The 27121-nt window shown below is 33.4% G+C and overlaps 1 protein-coding gene across 4 annotated transcripts in view; it reads left to right on the top strand.

Moving 5' to 3' along the window:
* Positions 1-27121, top strand: part of rdx (BTB/POZ and MATH domain-containing protein rdx) — a 264099-nt gene that overhangs the window by 178915 nt on the left and 58063 nt on the right. For all 4 annotated transcript variants that reach the window (XM_072535183.1, XM_072535182.1, XM_072535181.1 and 1 more), the window contains one exon: positions 7471-7621. In XM_072535183.1, coding sequence (XP_072391284.1) covers positions 7544-7621 — 78 coding nt within the window. In that variant the 5' untranslated portion in view covers positions 7471-7543. The remainder of the gene's footprint in view (positions 1-7470; positions 7622-27121) is intronic.

Below are 27121 nucleotides of genomic sequence, written 5' to 3'. Positions count from 1 at the left end.
TGTAGTCTCAGATAACGACATAAAATCGCTGACATACGCACACCGTATTATTTTAAGTTGCAATTAGTAATTAGATATACGCATTCCAAGCGGTCCGTTTATTTGCTTTTAAATCTTTAATAGCCGGCAAAGTGCATGATTTAACTAAGCAATATTTTCTACTGATTTCTATGATTCATGGTATATGATATTCTTACCGAAAAACAATTAAACTGTCGTTACTATAATTAAAATAAGATAAAATAAAATTATCTTTTGTAAATACTATTTATTTAATTAAAATCATTTTCCCTACTTTTCATCTCTTGTTTCGAATGGACACTTTTGGTCAATTACGTTAAAAAACAATTATTTAATTCATGTCTGTGAAAACGAAAATACAAATTATACAACCCTGAATCGTGCTTGTGTTCATCGTGGCATCGCTGCGCTTCTATCGTCCATAAGAAATACATGGCCCTATCTCCGCAATGTTATTTTCTTAACGTGGAACGCTGTATAGAAATGATCGAGTAAATATAATCATATAAAGCCAGGAAAATGGAAGTAACAGAATACAATTTTAACCCGATATATTTTTCTGTAGTGGGTACCTATTGATTTTCGACAGATATTTCACAAAAATAATGTCGCAAATTACGATGTACCCTCTTATGGACGAACACTTAAGTTAAGAACAAAAAGAGCTTATTAATATGAAAAAGAAAACTTACATATAATTATGTAGCGCTAATGTTGACTATGGCAGCTAGACTGGACAAGTTACATAGGCCAGATGCGCAAGTCTAACAAAATGTGCCTAACAGTAGAAAAACATTCTTAAGCCTATATACTAACACGAAATCACTATTTATGGAAACAATTTATTTAACTCCATTACCTCACGGATCGTAAGAAGAAACTTTCCATAAATGGATGTTATAATAATTATTATCTGTTTGTCAACAAACCATATAATCATATTCCTTTCTTATGTTCCTATATAATTCCAGGGGTTTTTTGCATAATGCAACAGAAAATTTTATTAGATCATTGGAAGTTTTTAAATTTAAATTAACGCAACTCGTTGGAAGTCCTTTTATTACTCATCTAGAACCTATATAATACTTTAGAATATAAAACGTGCTTTCTCGGTAATTTTATTATGCAGTAAAATGATGCCACGACGATCCAATTTTACGAGCTAATGAAAACGTCTCTTCGACGAGGACGAGAGTATTCGGCATTTATTATAACTTTCAAAATACGGTACTTGCCACCACTTAATTATCCAGTTTATTTAACTTTTTTGATTTCTAAAAGCAACCTCTCTAAAAGATAGAAATATTTTCATAATTCTTTGTATAATATAGTACTTGGATAAATTGAAATCCATCCTAAAATTCCAGTTTAAGAAGTTGAATTATTGCTCATTTAACAAACCCCTCAACGATTTCCAAAATTTCATGTGAAAACACAGGCCTACAAAAAAAATGTTTTGGTGCCGTGAATCTTTAAGCCGATTTTTACTTTATTAGGGGCGATAAATCGAAATATGGATTCCGTTTGTTTGTATCAGCTCTATGGATAGGGAACATTCCAAAATTAGTAGTTTTAATATTTGAGATAATGAAGAATTTGCTATTCAAAGGAATATACATTGTTAATTAAACTTCTTCCTCAGTATATTTGTTGTTCTCACTGTATTATGCCTTATTTAGGCAAGGAATAAAACTTTAATGTCGTTACATTGAAGGAAATAAAACAGCTTGGAAAGTATTGTTAAACTTTTAAAATAATACATTTACCACTTTACCGCTTCAAAATCACTATGAGTGCTGCTATCTTTCGATGCCCAGTTAGTAAAATTATTTCCATAAGTATCCGCTAGATGTCATACTCATTCAGGTTTACTGCTGTTATTGTTGCCTTTGTTGCAGTCAGTTCTGTTTAGATATTCATATCAAATGTACATAACCTCCAATTTTTGTGAGTTGTTCAGAGTGTTGTATCAAATATTTTCCTAGTTTATATTGGTTTGACATTCTAAAATGAGTAGTGCAAGTCGCAGAAGTTGTGTTAATCATCCTGATATTTTTAGTTACGTTTGTGAGGAGTATACATTACAAAAAAATAGGAAAAGTATTACTGACTTTGTGAAACGTGCATATTTTGGTGTTCTTCTTGGTGATCAAGATAAAACATGGGTACCGCATATTGTATGTAAAACATGAACAGAACACTTACGATAGTAGACCACAGGAAAAAGAAAAAGTATTAAGTTTGGCGTGCCAATGGTATGGAGAGAACCTACAAACCACGTTGATGACTGTTATTTTTGCCTGGTCAATGTTTCAGGGATCAATAGAAACAATCGCCAAAAGTGGCCGTATCCTGATTTGCCTTCAGCCAGACGCCTAGTACCCAACTAAGAGGAATTACCGATTCCAGTATTCCAAAAGTTACCTGACATTTGTGAGAATGAAGGAGACATTTTTGAACACATTTATGACTCCAATAAAGACCGTGATAGTGATTACAACGGGGCAACAGCAAACCCACAACTATTTAGTCAAGAAGAACTAAGCGATCTCGTTAGAGATTTAGCCTTATCGAAGGAAGCGTCGGAACTTCTGGCTTCTAGTGGAACAAGGCACAAAAATTACTTTTTATAGAACAAGGGAAAAGGAACTGCTACCCATTCTTTAACCAAGAAGAAAACCTTACTTTTTTTTGGACGTTAAGGGGCTCTTGGAGAAAATGGGACTTCAACACTACGATGCAAATGAATGACGTTTGTTTATTGATAGCTCCAAGCGCAGTTTGGAATGTGTTCTGCTTCACAATGGAAACAAGTTTGGCTCAATACCAATTGCTCATTCAACCGTGATGAAAGAAGAATATGCTACAATAGCTTTAGTTTTACAGAAGATAAAATACCAGGAAAATCGCTGGGTGATTTGTGTAGACTTGAAAATGGTAAACTTTCTTCTTGGGCAGCAAAGCGGCTACACAAAATATCCGTGTTTCTTGTACCTCTGGGATAGTAGGGCCGAAAAACCACTGGATTAAGGGAATCAAGGAAGAAAGAAGATATTTCCATTGACGGCAATGAACTTCATGAAGATGAAGCCGAAGAAGTCCGACCTCATATACAGCGCATCATTTTTTACTCCATGAAAAATGCTTGGGGTGGAGGAGTTATATGTATTGGCCTAACTACGCTCATGTTTCGTATTTAAGAATGTCAGCCCTTAAACGCTAATTGATTTCTGTCTATTTTAGACACTACATAAATATGGAGCTGTAACATTTTTATGTTTTTAGTCTAGTTTTAACTCTTGTATATAAGTCTGCTTTAACCTTTGTGTAAGAAAGTTGAATAAATACTTTTATTCTTGTAATACTTTTAAATTTTTATTCAACTAAATCGTTTTTAAAAACTGCCTCTTAGACCTGTCTGTGGCTGTTGTGTAATTTTTTCAACATTTTCTGCCATATTCTCTGTAGCTTGGGTGCTGAAGCTATTTTCAACAATGTTTTCTAATAATTCTTTTATTTGAATTGCTTCAATAATTTCTTCTTCCAAGGTCTCTTCCCCATTATCAACATTAAATTCAAGATTAGAGTCGTTAAGAAGACCAACTATCTCTTGCTGTGACAGATTTTCCAATTCCCGAAAAGATTGTTTGGTTTTGCCATTTTTGAACACTCGATCCATTTGAAATGATTAATATATTGTACTTTTGTATTCCCAATGGTGCCATTGGAGACCCCCACAATGGACCAATGATTCCATTTGGATTGATTGATATTTATAATGTTTACATAAACAATCTTATAAATATTCGATAACTATAATACACATTATTAAATAAAGACAATGTACGGAAACAAATATATTTTCTTCAGGCAATTACTTGTTGAATGGTCCTGAAGATACCATGGACATACAAAGTCACCAATGAATAAGTACTACGAAGGATGAACACAACCTCGGATTTGGTCAACAAGAGAGCATGATATGGAAAGACCTCAACATAGCTATTCCGTATAGCAACCAACAAAGTCATCATAACCAGAATGATCGCCAACGTTCGGAACGGACAGGCACCCTAAGAAGAAGAATTGCTTGTTCAATTACTCACGTTAGGAATGACTTCCTTCCAAAATCTTCAGTGAATTGTTGATAGTTGTGTCACTACGAAGTTTCTCATTCATTTCTGACTAACGCTTGCTGATAGTACTACCAAATAAATCAATGCAGTGCCATCTAGCAGGAAGGTGAGGCAACGCAATGTCGTTTGCCCATTCGACATAAGTAGTTTGGTATGCCGCTAAAGCAGAAAATATTGTCATGATCCCAACGGATCATCTGACTGGAAAGGGTTCTGTCCATCTCAGAATCATCAGCTGCGTGGCGAACAGAGCTCTCCGTGTTTGAAGACCACTTTTGAACCCCATTTGAGTTTTTCCCATATTCTTTTACTTATTTCCCATATTCACTATATAATCGGGCGTGAATAACATGAATCATTAGGCTATTTGTGCGACATTCACCGCATGCTTTACCGTTGGAATTCATTGGTAATGTAACAAGACATACATTTTAATCCCCTATAAAATATTATTTTTATTTATAGTTTTTAAATTATTTTTTATTTTAAACTGCCAAATCATTATTTTGATAGCTATTTATTCAAACTATCTTTATATAATAACTATATTTTCATAAAAGGCAACCTTTGAAGGTCTTTATTTCGATCCTTTTCTTTCCTCTTCATCAAGGGTCTTTCGTCACGAACTATCCCAGAAGAACATGCATGACCTTGTTATAAAAAAGCACAGGTAGGAATTTCATTATTTCAATTTCAAGTTGATCCCTAACGATTTATTTTCAATGCCTCAAAGGTGAAAGGTTGTTTTGTAAGAACTTTTACGACTTGCTTTTATTTCACGGAATATCTTTTGGATAGAATCAGACAAACGTTCATCCGCGAAATTGAAAGATTTCAGTTTTAATGGTGGAATTTATTGAAGTGTTAATATAAAATATATTTTATAGGTGAAATTATTAATTTTATGTTATTTTAACAACAGAGCATACAAAGAGAAATAAACTGGTGATTAAATAAGATACAGTATAGAGATTTGCTTTTCAAAATTCGTATTTAGTTTTCTGGCCAATTTTATAACTATTACACAAAGAGTACTAAATATAAATTATTTAAAAATCTACGCAGTTGGTTTTTTTTTTACTTTTTGAGGATACATAATCCAGGAAATGGAACGGAAAACCAAATTCGATAACGAATTAATGTTTTAACCGCATATCTGTATCTTGTTCACTCCGTATTATTCGCGGGGTTCTCGTTTAACCCAATTAACATTGCATATAGCTAATGAACAATTTTATTTATTTTTAAAACATCTAGAACAGTTGCTCTAATTATTTAATGGAGCGTAAACAATAGTTTCAGATTTTTATTACAGATTATGTAATCGTAAGTATGGATTGCTTATTGAGTTGTTTTCATATTTAAATCTATTTACAATATAAGCAAATAACGGTTTCTTTGTATTTAGTATTAATATTATCGAATTAGGCCATACGACATTCATTCTAAATAGAACTATACACTTGAAAAGGGAATTAATTCACATATTCCAGATATCTAAAGTAATGAAAGACCCTTTTCATTTTATTAAGTTCTAGGTGGCCTTTTTTGTGCTAAACTACTGTCTACGAATTTCCTGATTTACATGACCGCAATTTGGTTGCACCGTACTTAGTTAGCCGCTATTTCTCGCTTGGATTTTGTAGATGTTCATCAAGAGCTGTTTCATATTCTAGCTATAGCTGTTTTATGTTCTAGCAGGGGAAAAATCTAGATATAAGAAACGTAGCACAAAAGGAAAAATATCGTTGCATATATGGAGAAATTGATATTGTAGTAAAGTCGTCAGTAAGAATTATTCAAATACTTCACTTAAATGGAACTGTTAAACCATACACACAAATTGTTAAGCCATGAAATTCTGCGTCTTCCAGGCCATCATCTACCGTCTATCTTTTCTCTTAATAATAATTAAAACATATTGTAGGTACCTTTGATTTTATTTCTCATGATGCGAGATATTTTAATTTTGATGTGATTGTTCTTAAAGAGCGTAAGCGCAAAATTTCGGGCCAATGCTTTTTAAATGCAATCATTTTTTTCGAATCCTGAGAAAACTAACAAATATTTTTGAAAAATTTAAACGCAGAATGACAGATTACATTATTATTGAGGGCTGAAAGTCCCTTAGAATAAACAAAAAGTATTTTTGAATGAGATACTTGAAATTAAAAATCACACTAAATTTTCTCTTTATTTTCACCTGTAACTTATTAAAATAAACATTATAGAAGTTTTCAGGGACTTTCGGCCCTCAGTAATAATGTATTCTTTCATTCTGCGTTTAAATTTTTCAAAAATACTTATTAGTTTTTTTAGGATTCGAAAAAAATGAATGCATTTAAAAAGCATTGGCCCGAAATTTTGCGCCTACGCTCTTAATAATTCTTTCGCTTTATCTAATCTTATCAACACATCTCGATTTATTACGTGATCCATCCATATTTTGTCGATGGGTCTATACAACCTTAATTCAAAACCAACAGACAACAATGGCGAGAGTCCCAAATTCTACTTCGAACAAAAACACCGGAAAACCATAGCATCTCGACAGTAGACACTTTTTTATTATAGCTTGATCGTGACATCTAAATAATTTTGATATTTTACAAAATGCTCTCTCGTTTTATTCAACGATAGTCTGTATTTTTCTCTCATCTTGGTAACTCCATTCATTATATTTGGAAGTTGATTGGGACTATCCACAAAAGTTATTATATGTAAGCATGTCTTAACGCTTATTTGTGCTCCATTTACATTAATTTTGCCACCTGCCTCGCAGAATGCTTCTTCACAGATGTTTTTTTCTAAATATATCTTATACAGTAAAGGTGGCAACATGTATCCTTGTTTTACCACCTCGTGATGTGGATATCGTCTGATTCTTCGAAGAATGCATATGGATATGCAATACAGGCTATTTATAATCCCCAGATCACATTGATTAATTCCAATATCTTCTCGTATTTTCGTTAGTCTGTCGTGTCTTACAATGTTGGTTGGTTTTTATAACAACTACACTGAACAAGGAACTCAACTCATCCTATCATCCTATATGATTTTTAATGCTTAATTTATATTTTATAAATATTTCAATTACTATTTTCATTGGAAATAAGCCAAAATTTAAGTTTAAAATAAGTTTCTTTAAAAAAAACTTATTTTAAACAAAAAATTGTTTATTCGTAATAAAAATAGTAATCGCATAAAATGCCACAAGAAAATAGCTTCGGAACAATATAAATATTTCGAAAAATATTTTTATCTGCCATCTATGGTTTACCATATTTATATGGCCGTTTTATTGTTACAGACTGCCGGGGGTGAGTGACTGCTCGGCCGGGCAAACGGCCCGGGTAACCTCCAATCTGCACCCGACGAGTACTATGGCCGTGAGCCGAGTCCCGAGCCCACCGCCACAGGAGGTCAACACGCCCGTAGCCGAAAATTGGTGTTATACACAGGTCAGTATTTTTGTTCATGTATTTATTTGGACAATTGTTTCTTGTTCAATTATAAATTAGAAATAATTTTTTACTTTCAAATAAATTAACACTGATTGATGTTTTGTGTAAAGAATTTAATAAATCAAAATTTTTAAAAAAATAAATTCGACAATCTCTCTGAAGTTGATCCGAACCATGCTCAATTCAGTTATGAATGGAAGAAATGAGAACTAACTTGACTTTGTCGAACTTTAACTAAAATGCATTATAGTCGAGGAAATATATAGATGGCTTCCTCATTGTAAATTGTAATGTTCATGTACCTATTCAGAACCAATAAATCTCTACATCCATTAAAACTAATTTCACCTCACACTGTAATGGACCCCTTCGAAATGAATAAATTTTCTGGATAAGTCACAACGAATTGTGTACATGTCCAAACACGTATACGACGATTATCACAATGCCCCCCTAAAATAAGAGTAGTCGGCGAAGGGTACAGATTCTTCTCGTCAGTTTCGATGTTCCAGAACTTTTTTTGGCAAATACTTGATTCTGGGTCTTGTATTAATTCTGGCACTCATGAACACATATGGTGATACTCATATGATGTTGAACCCTTTCCATGAGGCAGTCGGGAGACATTTGCTCCCCTGAGCATAGCTAAATGAATCCATTTTTGTCTACCAAAATCGTGAAAGTTGATCGATCGAAAAATCACATTGTAAAAATTTAAAAAATAGCTAGCTATTCATTAACTACAATATTTAAAACAAATACTAATTACTCCATTCCAGCCTTTAGCAGTCATATGCCGGAGTTGTTTAGCCTATAAAAGTCTCTTTATCTGTAATTGTATAATGAACAAGCTCCATCAAGCAATAAGACGAAAACGTCCAGGAAATCTCTCACTTGGTGTCATTCTTCTGAATAGCCGATTTATTGCCTTGATTTTAGATATTTTCGATCTTTGGGCCACTAAAAAAGTCGTTTAAAGGTAATCGTTTTCAGTCGGATGAAGAAGTACAAAATGCCGGAAAATAATTCTTCGAGCAAAGTCACAAGAATTCTTTAAGCAGGGTATACATCGGTTGGTGAGACAATGGGATTTGTGCCTTAATTGTAGTGGCAATTACTTCTTGATATATTTACCAATAATTTTTTTGGGTCAAAGATGCGTTTCAATTGAACAAATCTCGTACATGTTTTTATATATTTATTACGGTATGGTAAAATATTTCACTAGTAGTAAATTTTGAACACTTATTAAAACTATATTACTAACTTTCAGTTTTAATAATTATTGCGAATATAATCATTTAAATGTAAAATAACAAATTCTAGTGTGTATAATTTTTAGATTCACCCAGTAAAAACACTGAAAATATGGTGGTGGCGCATACAAATATACTGTAATATCGCCAATCGTACTAACTCAAATCGAATCGAGGATGTACCTACAAAGATAGTATGAAACTGTGTTTTTAGCACGCGAGCGCACGCACTTTATTTTCTCGGTTACCTAAATAAAAGTGGATTTTTTTTTTTTTTTTGTTTTTCGATAAATTTTATGCGAAACAAGGTCGACATGGTTTTGGCACGAGCTCTTGTTCATTTCGGGTGCCATTCAATAAATATAATTATAAAGAAAATTAAAGTTGACTGTTTTAATGGAGAATTAACTTAATATGTTTAATAAATCTCTGTGTATTGGGATTAAATATATATATATATATATATATATATATATATATATATATATATATATAAATTTTATTTTGTTATAATTGTTCTGCATTCAATGAAGGTCAAATTATACCAATTCATGATTTCAAAAAAATTGTGAATATGTGAAATTTTGAAGAGGGCATTATTGGCATTCGTTTTTTTAAAATTGGAAGATTTTATCCGTTAATGCAAAAGAAATAACCAGTAGAATAAGCTAAAAAAAAAAGAACTAAACCTTATGTCGAAAGCAAGGAGCTGTTTTGGTACTACTTAATTATTACTAAAAAGAAAAGAAGGAGGTGTGTCATATATATCAAGACACTTCTCAAGAGGATACCTATGGCAGAGCTCGCATTATTTAACATTTGGCGTATTCACAAATGCAAGGCTAGAATAGACATTAACCTGAAATTAAAGCTCAGTTATAAATATACGACAATTTATCGCGGAATTCTGCTGATAAGGTTCTAATTATATAGACGATTAACCATGAGGCTGGTTTAAGTTTCAGGTAGTTATGCTGGAGAAAGTTGTTCAAATTTTTTTAAACAAATTGTAACAATCAATTTTTTTGGACAAAACAATTTTTTTTTAATTTCTTGGATTATTCTGGACAAAATAGGTCACTCGTAATTTTCTGTAAATTTGATCGTTTTCGAGTTATAAAAAATTTAAAACTGAAGACAACGCAAAATTACCATTTTCAAGGCTTAAACCCACAAGTAAAAAATTTTATTTTTGAATTTACCAAGGACCTAATTTCAAGATCAAAACTTGTTCTATCACTTGCCGATAAGTATTTTGGGCTTATTTTATTTTAAACATTGTTTTTTAGTTGATAATGAAGCGCTAATGAGAGAGAAACAAGATCTATGGCACAAATTTTTGCTGGTTTGAATTCTCATTGTACAAATGAGCGTCCCTGCTGCCATACGCGTTTCATTAACAATTCATAAATAATATTTTAAAATAAAATAAGCCCAGAGCTGATAGAAGGAATATAAGGCTTGAACTTGAATTTAGGCACTTAATGATTTTAAAAATAATATTTTTTACTTGAAAATCATCGTTTTGCGTTTATTTATTTCAGTTTTAAATTATTTATAACTCGAAAACGATCAAGTTTAGAGAAAACTTACAACATACATTTTTGTTCATAATGACCCAAAAAAAACCTAAAAAAAAATTGTCCGGGCCAAAAAAATGGATTATCACAATTTGTTAAAAAAAAAAAGTTTAAAAAAATTTGAACAACTTTTCGCCTGGGCGACCTCTTGAACTTTATTTTGGGGTATCTAATAAAAGTGATTAAGCAAAAAAATCTCATGGTAATATTTATCCGAACGAACCCGAGATTTTCTATATGTACAGAAATTCGCCTTGTCTATATGTAAAGAAATATTATAACACAAGTTTTAATGTAAAACATACCGTATTTTTTTTATTTTTGAAGCGAAGCTTCTGTAAGGCGTTGTGTTAATTTTTCTCTGTAGTACTATGCTGAGGCGAGCGTTACGGAAGTCGCGCTGCGAGATAGCGGTGGGTGGTTCGCCGTCACAGTAAACAGTTGGAAGAGTCTATTTATGCGACGAGGAAAGTCCGTTATATAATAATATATAATAAAATTACTTTATTCAATTTTAAAAATAATATTTAAATTATAAAAATATAGAAAATGTAGTATGAAGCTTCGCGCTAGTCTACAGTACCGCCTGGTGTACCACTTTTTTCTATTAAGATTTTGACTGTCTGTAGTTCAAAGGTCTGTGCAGGTCTATTATTGTTGAGCAGTAAGGAGAAAAAAGTATCAGTGCACTGCAAGTCTTGTTGGCTACATACGTTTTATTAGTGATAGAATCAACTTCTGATAAATACACTTAGATGTATCTTTCTGCTATTGTTAACGACTTTTATCCCCATATTATTTAAGACTTATTAGGATATCACCACCATTTACAAGGTTTGCTGCAATGGTTGGTGTAATATGGATTTATCTGTTGTAACTTTATACAAGTGCACAGATTCTAAATGTGCCGGTGGGAGATGGCTTCTATGCGTTGTATTATAGTTGGTGTATGAGAGAAAAAGTTTTCGAAATAATGAAATAACAAATTTTATAATATTATTTGTTATTTCATTATTTTGAAAACTTTCTCTCATACATCGACTATAATACAGCGCTAGAAGCCATCTCCCACCGGCACATTTAGAATCTGTGCACTGTACGTATGTATAAAATAAATGTATATAAAAGTCAAAGAATTGGTAACTAGATCTTCTTAAAGTAATTACTTAATTACTGTTGCAAAATAACTATGAAATAATAAAATACTAACATTGATTTATAAATATTCCAAATCTGGAGTATTGTTGATCTATTCGTCTACGTCTAAAATTTTTTGCTTTTTGCTATGAAAACCATTTGATTGCTCTTTTTTCAAGCATGCTATGGTTGTGGATAATTTGTAATGTTTGTTTTGTTTATAACATAGCACATGGCCACAAGCCACAATACGTACGGGTGTAACCGATTGTCAGAAACACGCTAGAAGCACATTTTCTGAAAAGGATTTTACTGTGTTGTTACACCGCTAGTCTATGAAATTTTGATATATGACTTTTGCTTTTTCAAGCGACCCTTTACTCTTTACTGGACACATCTATAGCTGGATCGATTACGTTTGCATTAGTTTCTTCAAAACTCAAACCATCGCTTTCAGAATTACTCGTTTTCAGTTATTGCATATTAGTACACTCGCGATCATAAAATCCGGGTCATCTTGAAAATTTCAAGTTTCTTAAATATTTTTGCCTCTGGTGCAGTAATAACCTTTTTTTTGGCTAATGTATTTTTTATTTGTCATCAATGTTTGTTTTGAAAGAAAATAAATGATTTTTTATTGTTTGTATTGTAAAAAAACAGAAAACAAATCAAATTGTTGATAAAACAGACATATGAAAAAAAAAATGGAAAATACAGAACGTGGTAAAAAATAAGTGAAATTTCAATGACCAATATCGTGTATTGCCTCCCCTTGCTCTAATAACCTCTTGCAGACGACGGGGCGTACTCTCAATTTTTCTCCGGATTACATGTTGTGGTATGTTATTCCACTCTCTCACTAACAGATCCTTAAGCTCCTGTGCGTTGTTAGGAGGAGGTGTATGGGTTTGAATACATTTTTTCAAATCGTCCCAGAGATGTTTGATGGGATTCAGGTCCGGAGACCTACCTGGCCAGGGTACCCTCGTAATTCCAACTTCGTCCAAGTATTACATACTGATCCTGGCAACGTGCGGTCGCACGTTGTCCTGCATAAAAACGGCGTTTTCTCCAAGCCCTGCCATATTGGGCATAACATGTTCTTCCGGAATCTCCGTAATGTACCTTCGTGCAGTTAGGGACCCATTTTCGATGAAGGGTAATTCTGTGTGGAAGTCGGAAGATATACCTCCTCAAGCCATGACCGAGCCTCCACCAAATGGCATTCTTGGGGCAATGCAAGCTTGTGAAAATCATGCACCGGTTCTCCTCCAAACTCTTACACGTCCATCGGATCCAGTTAGGCAGAAACGGGATTTATCTGAGAATAACACTATGCTACAATCGTTAATTCCCCAATGCGCGTATTGTCGAGCAAAAGCTAGTCGTGCAACTCGAGGCACCCGGCGAAGTGGCGGTCCTCTAGCCATTACCCGAGAAGATAGTCAAGAAGAACGAAGTCTTCTTCTGACTGTTGCAACACTAAAATTGCGATTTCGTACTTCCTCTAGACGATTTTGATGCATAACCGCAGTTGAGGTCCGGTTTCGTAAAGCCTGAAACACAAGGAAACGGTCATCTAGTGCCTTGGTCGTTCTTCTCCGTCCAGAGCCAGGTCGCCTGGTTAGCAAACATGCCTCCTGAAAGCGTTGAAGCACTCGTTGAATCGTAGAAAGGCTTACGCCAACAGTTCTTGCGACTTGCCGTTGAGTGTGACCGTCTTCCACAAGTGCAACAATTTGTGCGTTTTAACAACAGTCAAAGGCATTTTTGTCAAAAAATAAACACTAATAAACACTAATGGTGGCAATAATAAACGTTTGTCCGTTGCATTTGAACAGAAAGTCGAAGTACAAACGAGACATTTAAAACAAGCGGAGTTACAGGTAGCGTTCATTTTGGGAAGTGTGCACTTTACCGCGAAATCGGCACTATTGGAATTCTTTGTTACAAAGGAAACCACAACAATTCTCAGAAACATGCATTAGTTTGTATTTGTGTTATTATTATTTACGATAAAGCTCGTTAAAAATGAAATATCGGTGATTTTCAAGGTGACCCGGATTTTATGATCGCGAGTGTATATCATGTATTTAGTGTATTATTTAGTTATGAAAGAACGGACAAAATATGTCAAATTCAATTTAACAGCTATGTCACTTAATGCAACAAACAAACCTTAAACGAAAAACTTCCCTAAACTATTACGTAATGACAGTTGGCGTAATAAAAAACGCCATTAGATTAAATAAATAAAGAAAGAAGAATACCCCTTAAGCGCAATAGGTATGTCCAATTCAAGAATTTGTATATTTCGAATTTTTAGATATCGAAAATTTGACAACGAATGAGAAGCTCTAAATAAACAATAACTCTATCGGCTCATTTGTAGAAATATTCGGGAAATATACCAAAAGATCATCTTGAGTATATACATATATGTACAAAAAATTATTAAACAAAATGAACGTGATGTTTCCTGTACAAGAATGTTAATTTCACATTATGTAAAATTGTATATGACTGAATGTCCAATGGTCCAAGTAAAAAAATAACATAGTCAAAAAAATTTTTTTCATTTATTTACTAACCTTAAGAATATAAAATAAACTTAATCTTCTCGTTAATATTCGTCGTTTGATTATACCAAATGTACGACCTTGAATGAATATGCATATTTGGTCAATAACTTTCGGGAAAGCGTCAGGTAAAGGATTGGATAAAGATGGTATAAGCCAGTTTGGTGAAGAACTTTATTCTAAATGTGAAATTTTCGGTGATAGGCTGTCACCTGCTCAGCACCTAAATGGAAAACTTATTTAGTACCAGTGGTGGAAGTTAGCATCTAAAACTTATATATATATATATATATATATATATATATATATATATATATATATATATATATATATATATATATATATATATATATATATATATATAATTATGCTTGTCATAATTAAAATAATTACAGATTAAAAGCAATCCATCAATTTCTCAAATCATTTGTAAATAAATGATTAAACTAGTAGTCGAGGAAGTATAGCATAAAATAGACCTTGCCGTTGATATTCCGCAAATTAATATTGATTTGAATGGGATTTTGAGCGTTCAATTCGTAATAATTTCTACAAACTGCAAACTGTGACCGTATCTGATCACGAAGAAATAAAAAACTGTATTTGTGAATTAGAAAAATGCTTTTTAAAAGTGCATTTTTGTAAGTTAAAAAATGTATGTAGTCCAGTAAATGAACGTGAAATACGGCGATACCCTGTAATTTTCCATGTCTCCACCAAAAATTTGGATATAAGTTTTCACCTTTCACTTTTGTCGTTGTTGGCTATTTTTATTTTTTACGTGTAAAAACTACCACATAAAAATCGTATAATTGTAAATTAAAGCGAGTAATTGGTTCTTATCGTTTTTTAATGGAGTGAATGAATGTCAATTGAGATTAAACAACGTAATTTAAGATTTTATCACAGCTTATTCCCTAAATTTCACCCCCTAGATTAGTTATAATTAAAACAATGTCATTGAATATATTTTTTTTGGTATTTATTTTTTAGGGGTGAAAACGGCGCCAGTTAGAAAAAAATCATAATTGTAAATTCAAGCAATTTGGAATTATTTAAATACACTGATATTTATTTACCGTTTTAAATTTTTACCACATAATTTCTACCCTTATAAAAACCACTCCTTGCAAAGAATTTCGAATAGTTCTAGTATTTTTTTTTATTGAAACTATAAATACAATAATTTTTTATCATGTTATATATTTTATCATATTTTATATTTATATAATAAACCAATATGTTTATTTTATGAATTTATTTTATTTTAACTTAAAAAACAACCCTTATTAGTTTGTAAGGATGGATGAAAGTATGTGTGTGCCTTAACAGCACATTTTGTGTATCTTACATTGCTCTAGTATACGCGTTGTAATATCTCCTAAAATATGTGATTGGTTTTTTACTCAAAGTCGATTAGCTTTTAAGCTATGAAGTACTTAAAAAAACCATTTTGTAGGTTTGTTTAAGGGCAATAAGATAATTTATATTAATTTTTTTAAACCCTTATTTTTAAAAGGGTTTTAGTTGAAAGGGCTTGATTGAGTCACTAATCACGAGTGGATGCAACCTTTGAACACCAATATCTTAACAAATTTTTGTCTTACAGAACCAAAAAAAGTCATAAATATAAAAATAATATAAAAAAAAAACAAAAGCAAAACCTATATAACACTTTCAAAGATTTATGATGAGTTTTCCCTGAAAAGTGCCTCTTATTTTGGTTATTTCACGTTGAAATATTCGGTTTGGAATTTAACAAATAAGAACCTACTTTTCATGAGTACAATTCTGCTTCTCCTGGGTCTACAGACTTCATATATTTTTGCTAAAAATATTTTTTTTTGATAAATACTTGTTGAGTTATTTGTGAAAAACCATCTGAAAACGTGGTTTTTATTTTTAAAAATGAACATATTCACTCACAAAAACTCAAAAAGTATTGACTTGGCAAAACACTGAACAGAGTAAAAGTTCCATTTCCGGACATGTTTTTAACGTATGTTTTTTCACCCCCGATTTCATCTTTTTCGAGTAAAATAAGTCCAAAAGTGAAGTAAGGGTAAGAGGAACCTAAATCCAAATTGTCAAGCAAATCCGTCGTGACGAGGAAAATTACACTTGAAAACGGTAATTTTTTACTGGAGTAGACAGGTAGTTTTCAAAAAATTGGTTTCAATATACTGACATCATATCGAAATTAATATTACAATTACAGTTTATCTGAATTCAAATGGATTGTGTGTAGTTACTCTGAACTAAGCAGCTTGGTCACCGATATATCTGGTCTAGCTTACTTATACTTTAGTTCTGTTTTCTTGCAATACTTATCGATATTGCCAGTAATTTACCTGACATATCACCTACGTCTTAATGCAACCTAACCTTACGTTGTTTCAACTCTCGTGCGAATGAGGCAACGTTTTAAAAGAGCCAACACTTTTTTAATTCCCGTATGATCAAGGGACCTATATACAATGGGGCTGTTTCATGCAGAGCTAAGTTGCAGACTCTTTAGGAAAGAATCTAAAACAGTCAACCATATGTTGCATGACTGCGAAGTACTAGATCGCAGGAGCTGAGAAAAACTTTTTGTACACTACCAAATCCGATGCACTAGACCTGTATCAGCTGATACAGAGTTCCAGACTTCTGGAATGGGTATCATGAATAAATGGAAGATATAATGTCAATAAGAAGAATATACCAAGGCTGGCCTAGATATTAACCTCGCGAAAACAGTATCTACAAGTGAAGAAGACATCGAAGATCTACAGATTGATGACAACGTAACAATCAAAGGAAAGGATAAATTCAAATACTTGTGGTTTATAATCACGAAAAAGGCAACAATAGAGGAAGAAATTACACAAAGATTAGGTCAAACAAGAACAGCAATCCGACAACTTACCTCAGTATGGTGGGATAGACACCTAAATATGAAGACAAAAACACAGATTTATAAAACATTAGTGCGAAGTATTATGACATATGGGGCTGAAAATTGAATCATAAACCAGAAAAACAGCAGTAAGATAGTAGCAACAGAGATGGAATGCCTGCGAAGATGCTGCAGAGTAAAAAGAATGGATAGGAGAAGTAATGACGAAATAAAGCAAAGAACATCAATAGAAACAGACATACTAACATACATAGAACAAAAAAGACTAAAGTGTTATGGACATGTAAGAATAACTAGTGACAGCAGATGGATAAAGAGAATAACCGAATGGAGCCCCATAGGAAGTCCCATTTGTATTTCTTGAAATAATTGAGGATTTAAGAAGAATATTAATCCCAAAATAGTACTTGTTGTGTTATTTTCAGTATTGACGCGCTCCCTGATATACAAACTCATTAACTGCTTCGTTGTCTTCATTTTCTATAACAAGTGGCCGTAGGATTTGTGGTTGCATAAAAGGCGAATAACATATAGTTAAAAATATTTGGTGAATTGGGACCAAATTGGATATATTCAATATTAATAAAAACGTTCTAATTACTTTTACGAATTAACAAAAAATAAAGAATGAATAATTTTTAATAACTACCATTTAATAACTACATTAAAAAATAATGACTTGCGTCCTTGTTGACAACGTAGTGCTTAGAGAAGTACCCTTTCGATCAAATGTTTCGGTAGCAGATTCGAATCTCGTCATGCAAGGGATTTTTCTATTAAAATAAAATTTTCATGTTCGTCATAATGGTACTCACCCGAGGCACTGCAGTCGATGCTTTTTTAATAATCGACCGATCATTTGTAAAAAAATGAAGCCCATCTTACATAGTAACAAGTAATTTATCAATACAGGCATTAAACAACACACAAAAGATCTCGTTAGATTGTAAGGTTAAATGGTCCTATATTATAATTTACACTGCTGGTAAGGCTAAAAAAAAAATAATAAACTTACTGGGACTGGGATCAGCAAACCGAGTACGTCTTGAATATTTATATAAAAGAGTGACATTTTATAACAGATAGAAACATTGAAAACCGAACCATGCAAAACAGCGTAAATAATAAAGATCGGAAAAAATTAGAAAACGAGAAATGATCGCAGTGTATTTACTGCTAAGGACATTAAGTATTAATTTATCAGAATGAAATATTTGACAGATCCGGTTCTGTGTTTAACCGAAACTGGGTCAATAAATATATCCCTTTTTTGTCGCAATACTATTATGTTTGTATTATGAATATGTACATGCAGAACGTTATTCTAATTACTATTTTTTAAAATCATGTGTATCAGTAGACAATATACAGTATGTCACTAGAACTAGGTACGTAAAATGTAGGACTGAATTGTAAATATAAAAATAAACAAGGCGTTTTGAATGTCGTAAACAGTTAGATGTTGAAAAATTATTTTTATCAGTGGGCGGTAATTTTTTTCTTGTTTTGAGTTGTTCATAATTAAGAATTACTAGGAAGATCCTATGTAATTTATGTAAATATTGTGGGACAATAGTTTACTACGTGCTTGGCCGTTAGTTTTAGATAGAGAAAAGCGGATTAATTTAAATTTACAAATCTTATAAACTCCTAGGTTATAATCTATCTATATGTTAGTCCACATATGCAATGTACTGGGTGTACACTGTGCAGTTATTACGTTTTAACCCTTTAAGTAGCTAAACTTGTTTTGTTAATTACAGCTCCTAGTGCATATTCAATCTGACCTCATTAAGCCTCAATCGATCATCACCATTCTGGCTTTACAATCCTGTGTTGGTCCTAGCCTCCTCAACAATTTTTCTCCAGTCTTCCTCTTCTTCTCTGTACAATGGCTCTATCAAGGAACGTTTTTTTATTTGGGTAATTTTCTTCCATCCGCATTACATGCCCTATCCACCTCCTTGACTTTTTTTTTTTTCGAAAAAACTTTATGTTATGTTATGTTATTACTTTTTGTTAGGGTCCAGGTCTCTGGAGGGGAGAAGACGATTGCGCCGATGGTGTCTGCTATAATCCGGTCTCAATAAAGTGTCCTTTAAGCTATGGGTACGATTGCGCCGGCAGTAGATTTAATCTTTACAGCATATAATTAATTAGGTGTAAATGTCTCAAGCAATAGTAAAACATGTTTAGTACTTATCTTATATACTTATCCATACAGCGGATTTTGGCGTTTATTTTCCGGTTCGTAGTAGTAAATCTAAGATTAATTGCCACTAAAAATAGTTCTTCTTCAGTGCCTTATCCGGTCCGTATGTTGGCGATCATCAAGGCTATCATGGTTTTGTTGGCTCCTCTGCGCAACAGCTCCGCGGAGTTCATCCCAAACCATTGTTTGAATTTTTTCAACCACAAGATACGACGGCGTCTAGGTCCTCTCCTACCAAATACTTTACCCTGCATAACGAGTTAAAGAATTCGATATTTTTCTTCGTTCCGCATGGCCGAGGTACTCAAGCTTAGGTTGTTTCACTAAATTAAGTACTTCTTTTTCTTTTGTCATCCACATGTAGGACACATGTAGGACATCCACATCTCGAAGGCTTCAATCCGCTTTTCAGTAGCTTGCATCAGTGTCCAGGCTTCAACTCCATATAGTAACGCTGGAAGAATGTAGCACATCACTATCCGCATCTTGGTTCCCAAACTGAGATCACTGCAGCACAGCAAGGATCTCAACTTGATAAATGTAGATCGTGCTATTTCAATTCTGGATCTAATCTCTTGAGCGTAGTCCATTGTGAGTTGAGGGTAGTTTCGAGGTAAGTGAATCTGTCGACTCTCTGGATCTCTTTGCTACCTACCATTAGTGTCCCGGGATCTAAATTTGCACAGCTGACAACCATAAATTTAGTTTTCTTAATATTAAGGTCTAGTCCGTATGTTACGCTCACAGTTCTCACTCGGTCTAGTAAGACTTGTAGATCATTTAGGCTGGTTGCTAGTAACACAGTGTCATCGGCGTAGCGGATATTGATGTATTCACCGTTCACTCGGATTCATATCTCTAAGTTTGTGAGGGCTTCAGTAAAAATTTTCATAGAATATATATTGAAAAGAGATGCAGGGACTGCTTTGCTTGAGTCTATTAGTATTATATGTCTATGGAAATTTTTATTGGTGGCGCCCTCTAAACGGCTATATGCAAAACTAAAAAGACAAACGTCGTATAATAACCAATAGTTGTTTGGCAGATATTGTTTTTGTGTCTTAATCACATATATAAAAATAATACTCTTTTTTTATGTAAAACTTACGTTTATATTATAAATGCTTCTCAAGAGAGAATATAAGGAATATTAGATATAAATTATTAAAAAAGTATTATTAACGTGAAAAATCGAGAAGTAAAATTTTCCATTTAAACTAAATTTTTATAAAAAGATTTGAAATAAAAAAGTGCTAATCTTACCTACTTTCCGTATAATATAAAGACTATAATCATAATTCAATTATTCGGGCAAAACTTTGTAAGTTTATCTATGTAGAGCAAGCGTATTTCGATTTATACTCTTTAAAAATTTATAAATAAAAAACTACTTACCATTATCCTTGTGTACGATAATGAATTACTTGCTTTTTTCGTGACTAACTGTTCGTATCAGATCTACTTATAAAAATAATAATGGTATTTAAAACTGTGAGAATTGGGTAGTTACTTTCAAATCCTATTCTGCACGACATTTTCTTCATACCTACCTAATAAGTTGACCTCCCAAATATGTGATCTACTAAATCGAGGTCATATTTTGGTATGTGCTTTGTCCGTCCCTCTTTCAGCTGTTGATACTTGTTAAAAGTTTCTATTACTTTCCAAAACGACCTGACAGTGATTTTCAAGGTTTGAAAAGTGTTGTTTGACCCTTAAAAAGGGTTATCCCAGGTGGCATTAAGTCAGGTAAATTTCGAGATGAAGACAGTTCTTAACACAGTGTGACATTAAAAAGAATACAGCTGCGTTTGAACTAAAATAACATCGTAACAAGATTATTTATATATCTTTTATTTTTATATTTTTTAAACATATTAAATAGATATGATAAATTTCTTATATCAGGAGTGTGGAGAAAATGTAGAAGAATACCAACATAATAAAGCTGCAATACTCAAAATGTAATGCCTTTTATTTTCCGCAATGATTTGAAAAATATATAAAAATTGATTTTGTATATAGTGTGACATGTTGACCTTTCTGCTTGGTTGTTTTGTGCCGTCATTCTTGCTTTTTGAATAAAAAAGTGGATAAAGCCTAACAGACTAGAAGAACATTGAAGTTTAATAAAAATCAAGTGGACGATTGATTTTTAGACTGCTTTTAAATTATGCATATATAGTACAGTACGCTTGTTTATAAGTAAGGTTACCACAGAAAATACGCATTCGTTATGGATTACACAAGTTTAAGTGGACGAATAGTGTAACCCAAAATCAATGTGGAAGATACCAAAGTTTTAAACCCTTACTAAACCCTCTAAAATCACAGACAAATATAAAAAGCATTTGAATATTTTAGTCGATATTTGAAACGTTGATATTTGATCCAAAATTTTTTTTTGCAATCTTTCGTTGGACAAACCCATTTATTTTTTAGATACTTTTCGGGCTTTCGGTGTTAACCCGTAATTATTAATATTTACTTCACAATCACTAAACATCAGTCTGATAGTCTGATGGATCCCCAAATATAATATAATTTTAATGAGCGTGTTATTTTTTTATCAATGTTTTTGTATTATCATATAGAAACTGGGCTATCAATAATTTTCGAATGGATTATAGTATTACATATTAGAAAAATCCTTACTAGTTATAATTACCACAATATACTATTATACATAGCTATAAAATTTTACGTCAACCAGTTTGATTATGCATATTTAAAATAAACATTTTGGATAAATCCGCGAACAAATTGATGCTGGGTAGAGCAATATATAAAAATACAAATATAACCTAGTTTTAGCTCGGTAAGTATTACACAGTGACTTACATAATTTTCTAATTCGAATTTTATCTCCTTATTGAAATATTGACTTTAAAAATGTTTTCAAAGTCAGCGTTGCGTATTTGCCATTATCTTGCGCTTTAAATTAAAAATACCAAAATAGTTTTCGTGTGGATTTAGTTAAATAACATGTCAGTATATTATTAAATTATTTTTTGTTAATAACATTGATCAGAATAGCAAAAACAAATCCAGAAATTAATGAAATTTTGATTTATACTATTTTTTAGGCTTAAATTAAGAATGCTTATGAAAAAATATATTAATTAGATAGTAATGTTTTATGACTAAATCTGTTTTATGTTAAAAAATGATAAACAGTACCTTTTTTTTTTTTTTTTTCGTCTTTATAGAGGGGGGGTCTGGAATCTTCAAAAGACATCTTAGTCCAGGGCGCCGCCTGACTAACTTTAGTGCAGGATTCGTTCTTCGTACTCCCGGCGATAGTTCCCGAGGTACTTTAAAATGCCCTCTCGTCGCCGAGTCTACGCCGAACGCCTACCTGCTAAACCAGACCCTCCTCTGTCATCCAGCGATCCGGAAGCGGAATGGCCGCTGTAAGGCCGGCATCACTTCCGAATCACTACCTTTATTCATTCATTCTCCATTCATACACATCCACACTCTATTCATCAGCAAGGAGGTTCCCTGTCTCGTTCCAGGTAGCGCGTAGAAGACACTCATCGCTCCTAGTTCGGCATTATTTCCAGATGGGCATTTCATATAAACAGTACCTAACACAATTAATATTTGTTTATTGTCAATACAACTTTGCAATCTTCTGTTCATAGATAGTACTAATCTCCTCACGTTATATTCGACAAGCTCCTCCCATAGTTTACATCTATTCCGTGGCCTTAGGTTTCTTTCCTTTCATTTCTTTGTCAACTCTGCCCACACATTTTCGATGGGGTAAAGGTCTAGACTCAGACGAGGCCACGGAAAACATTAACATGAGTTTATTCCAACCATTCTGGAACAGTTCTACTCGTATGCACAGGTAATTATTATGTTGAAAAATGAAGTTGTTATTGGGGTATCTCTGGATTACCGATGAAAACATTATGTTCTCCAAAATATGTCGGTAATATAATCCTGTTCATCGGATTCAATCCTGAATCACGTTCATCAAACCTATGATTTCTTGGCCTATAAACTCTTATTCGACCATTGCTATTGCAATGAAACACTTTTTCATCGGAAAATACAACGTTAGACCAAAATGTTTATGAATTCATTACAAAATGCAACTGGTCTCCTCTTGTGATTCTCAGTCAAAAAAGGTTTTTTTACAACTGTACAATTTATCATGTCACTTGCTTTAATCCTTCTACGTGCAGTGCGAATGCTGCCCGGAAACTCCATCTCTTCGCTAGCGTTTCAAACTGTGGCAAAAGGAGCTTTCCTCAGATAATCTTTTTTTTACATCTTTAAAGTGAAGAAGGAAAATCTGCATACAGACACCTGTGACTCACACAGGTAGTGTTAGACCTTTGACACCTCGTCCTGTCACCCCTCCGAGACGGTTGGCGTTTAACTAAAACCTCCCCTCTGTCACTCCAGACATCAGGATGGAAGGGCTGGTTAAGGCAAAACATCTTTCCTGATGCCCTGCTATCACTCGATTCCCATTCTTTCTCACACATTCATTGGGGAACCACAACCACACAAACCACCAAAGACTTTAAACCCCCTGCCTTAGCGACGCTGCCACCGAGATGCTACTCGTTCTTTTTAAAATTCTGTTGCGAGTTCACTCTCCTGCCGTTCGTTTGAAGAGAGCGTTGATAACTGAGCGTTGAGCCCTGATAAATTTGTGGATCCGTGTCCACCACCACTCATCCATCATCAGTTTTTCCACTATTCCTCTCACGAAATCAAACATTCTGCAGTTACATTCTCTTTCAAACTTCTCTCTTTCATCCGCCCAACGCTCACACTCCAACATCGTGTGTGTCACAGTATCCGAGAGACCACAGTAAAGGCACTGATCGGACTGAGCCCTCCTAAAAATGAAAAGGTAGCTGCGGAAGCAGCCATGGCTTGTGAGCATTTGCGTCAGATAATAATCCAGCTGCCTATGCCCACAATCCACCCAGCTTCGAAGGTTCGGGATTAGTGACTTCGTACACTCCGCCAAATACGTGTTCCCTCCCACTCTTGCTGCCACTGACCAATTGAAACTAATCTCTCGGCCAGTCTTATCTCAGTCATCTCTCGCTCTCCAATATTCCACCCCCTACGACTATTAATCCTGGCCCTTTCACCTGTCAACACATGTAAAAGAACACAACCGGTGATCACTCACAGAGCGGCAGCTGACGCAGTCCTGTAGGCACATGCTACCCGCAACAGACTAGCTCTGTCTACGCGTACCATGAGCCTCTTGTAAGTTGGTATTTCTACCGCCTCACTCCAGACTGGGACCGCGTAGAGGACGACAGACTGCACAACACCGTGAAGCGCCCTGCTCCTTTCGGATTTGGGTCCACCGATATTCGGCATTATCCTCCCCAGCGCCGGATAGCCTCTCTGATATTATCTACTAACACCTCATCTTATTGCTCTGTGGAGATCTTCTGTCCTTTTCAACTACCCAACTGTGCTATAAAATGAAAATGATGCCATCTTTGTTTGATTTTTCATATTTATGCACATATGGCTCACGTTCAGATCTGCAGCAACTTGTCTTAAAGACCAACCTTCTTCGAGTTTGGCAGTTGCTCTTGTTTTTTGCGTGTCATTCAAATACAGTCTAGGAATTTTGGACGCGTTTAATAGCTTTTATTTTATTTTTCAATACACGTGAAATTTTTGACAAGCACTTTGACATTTAGCAAATCCGTAAGACTCTGCGATTTTACAATATTACAATTTAAAAATGAAGGAGTAATCTATTCTATAATTTTTAATCTAATTAATTAATTCATTTTTATTACAATCAATTGTTGTGGTTTAATCCCATATAAATATAATATTTAATTTTATATTCCATGTTATCAATTATTTATTGCTTGCGTCGTAAAATTTATGACGTCCTATAATAGTATTACGTATATTTTGTATTAATTTCAATTTTTGTAGCGTTCGGAATTTGTGTTTCTGTTTACAGTAAGATAGATCAATTTTTTTCTTCGTTACAACAAAAAATATTTATTTTATTGTACCTTTTAAATAATTTAGCACTGATGAATATATTATGACGAAGGTATACCTTTACATAGACATACTTGATAATTTGATAAAGGATTTGATAAATATTACAATTTATCAACTCATATATTTTGTATTTAGTCAACAGGATAAAATGTGGTTAAAAATCCAGTTTCCCATATCAGTTTATGATTAAACCACCAAAGATGAAAAACAGAAGAAATATTCGACGAGATCTTAACAGTGTTCTCAAAATTTTTGTGGAAACCGAAAATAATATACCCCAAACCACAAGAAAATATGATTCTACTATTCGAATATCAAACAACATGCGGCCACCACGTATTGAGAGCAGTGTAAAAATTGAATTTGTGGGAGCACCGTGGGAATATTTGTACAATATATATGCATACATATGTACATAATGATGCAGTACAGAGAGTAGCAACACTGAAATGGAACTGGGCAGGTCACGTGGCTCGAATGACAGATAATAGATGGACAAAACGGATACTGGAATGGAGACACAAGAGATGATGCCTACCGAAGCAGAGGTCGTCCACCAACACGTTGGACTGACGATCTAAAACGTTGTCATAGAAATTGGATGCAAGAGGCACAAGATCGAAATAGATGGAAAATTATGAGGGAGATCTATGTCCAGCAGTGGATAAGCGAAAATTGAATGATGATATATTGGATACAGACCAAGTAAAGGTAGAAGTGCGAAGATCACGAGGAAGATTCCCAACAATATGGTTCGATCAAATTACAGATGTACGCAAAAACCTATGCATGAGTTAAAAGAAATGATCAGGGACAGTGATCTTTGGATACGGACAACACACGACATCATCACGATGACCACTACACTCTTTACGAAGGCCCGATCGGTCAGATCGGTCAGAGAGAGAGATACATACTAATATTTTTAATTGTTGCAATCATAGTATGTTCCTAATAGGACTTTTCATCAGCCGGCATGTTTTTCGTACAGACAGATTTAACAATGACGTATAATATATATTGTTTTTTGCTCTTACTTCCTTGTTTAGCAGATTTTGTAGTTCTAGTTCGCTTCCGGCAATGAGATTAATACGGTATCGTCGGCATATTGAATGTTATTAACAATTCTTGTATCTCATCCAGAATTCCTGCAAACATCTCTTCCGAATACAGGTTGAATAATAATGGCTAGAGTATACAACCTTAACTCCTCTTTGGATTTTTATGGTCTCACTGACCTGCATTCAAGTTCTAACAAATGCATTGTGGTTCCAATAGAGTTCACGTATTATGTGCATATCATAATTTGGCATATAAATAAATAAAAACTGTACCAGATAAAGTTGTCATCATGTCATCAGCATATAGTCGTACAGTGATTCAATACACTTTAAGATAGGAAATTATGGAGACGTAGTGAAAGACCGCATATAACTAGTCAACACTGAAAAAGTTAACATATCCTTAAGTATATACTAGGTATCGCTATTATTGGCATTATCATATATTGTACTGAGGGTATTTTTTTGTGGCATCTTAATACAATTTACTATTTTTATTGAGAAAAAGCCACAATTTTACTTTAAAATAAGTTCTCAAAGTACAAAACAGTAATAAATGAAACAAATTTTGTTTTTGTTTAATAAAAAAAAAATTTCGGAAATCGGAAATCGAAAGAAGTGGAAATCGAAACTTCAAAATAAACTTATTTTATTAAAATTGTGCCTTATATCCAATAAAAATAGTAAATGAAACAATTTACTACAACAAAGGCATAGAGATAAACTAAATTCCCTTTATTATTTTTTGTATAATT

The sequence above is a fragment of the Diabrotica undecimpunctata genome, chromosome 6 (genome assembly GCF_040954645.1).
Source record: "Diabrotica undecimpunctata isolate CICGRU chromosome 6, icDiaUnde3, whole genome shotgun sequence".
Classification (NCBI taxonomy): Eukaryota; Metazoa; Arthropoda; class Insecta; order Coleoptera; family Chrysomelidae; genus Diabrotica; species Diabrotica undecimpunctata.
This window is presented reverse-complemented; position numbering and strand designations above follow the sequence as displayed.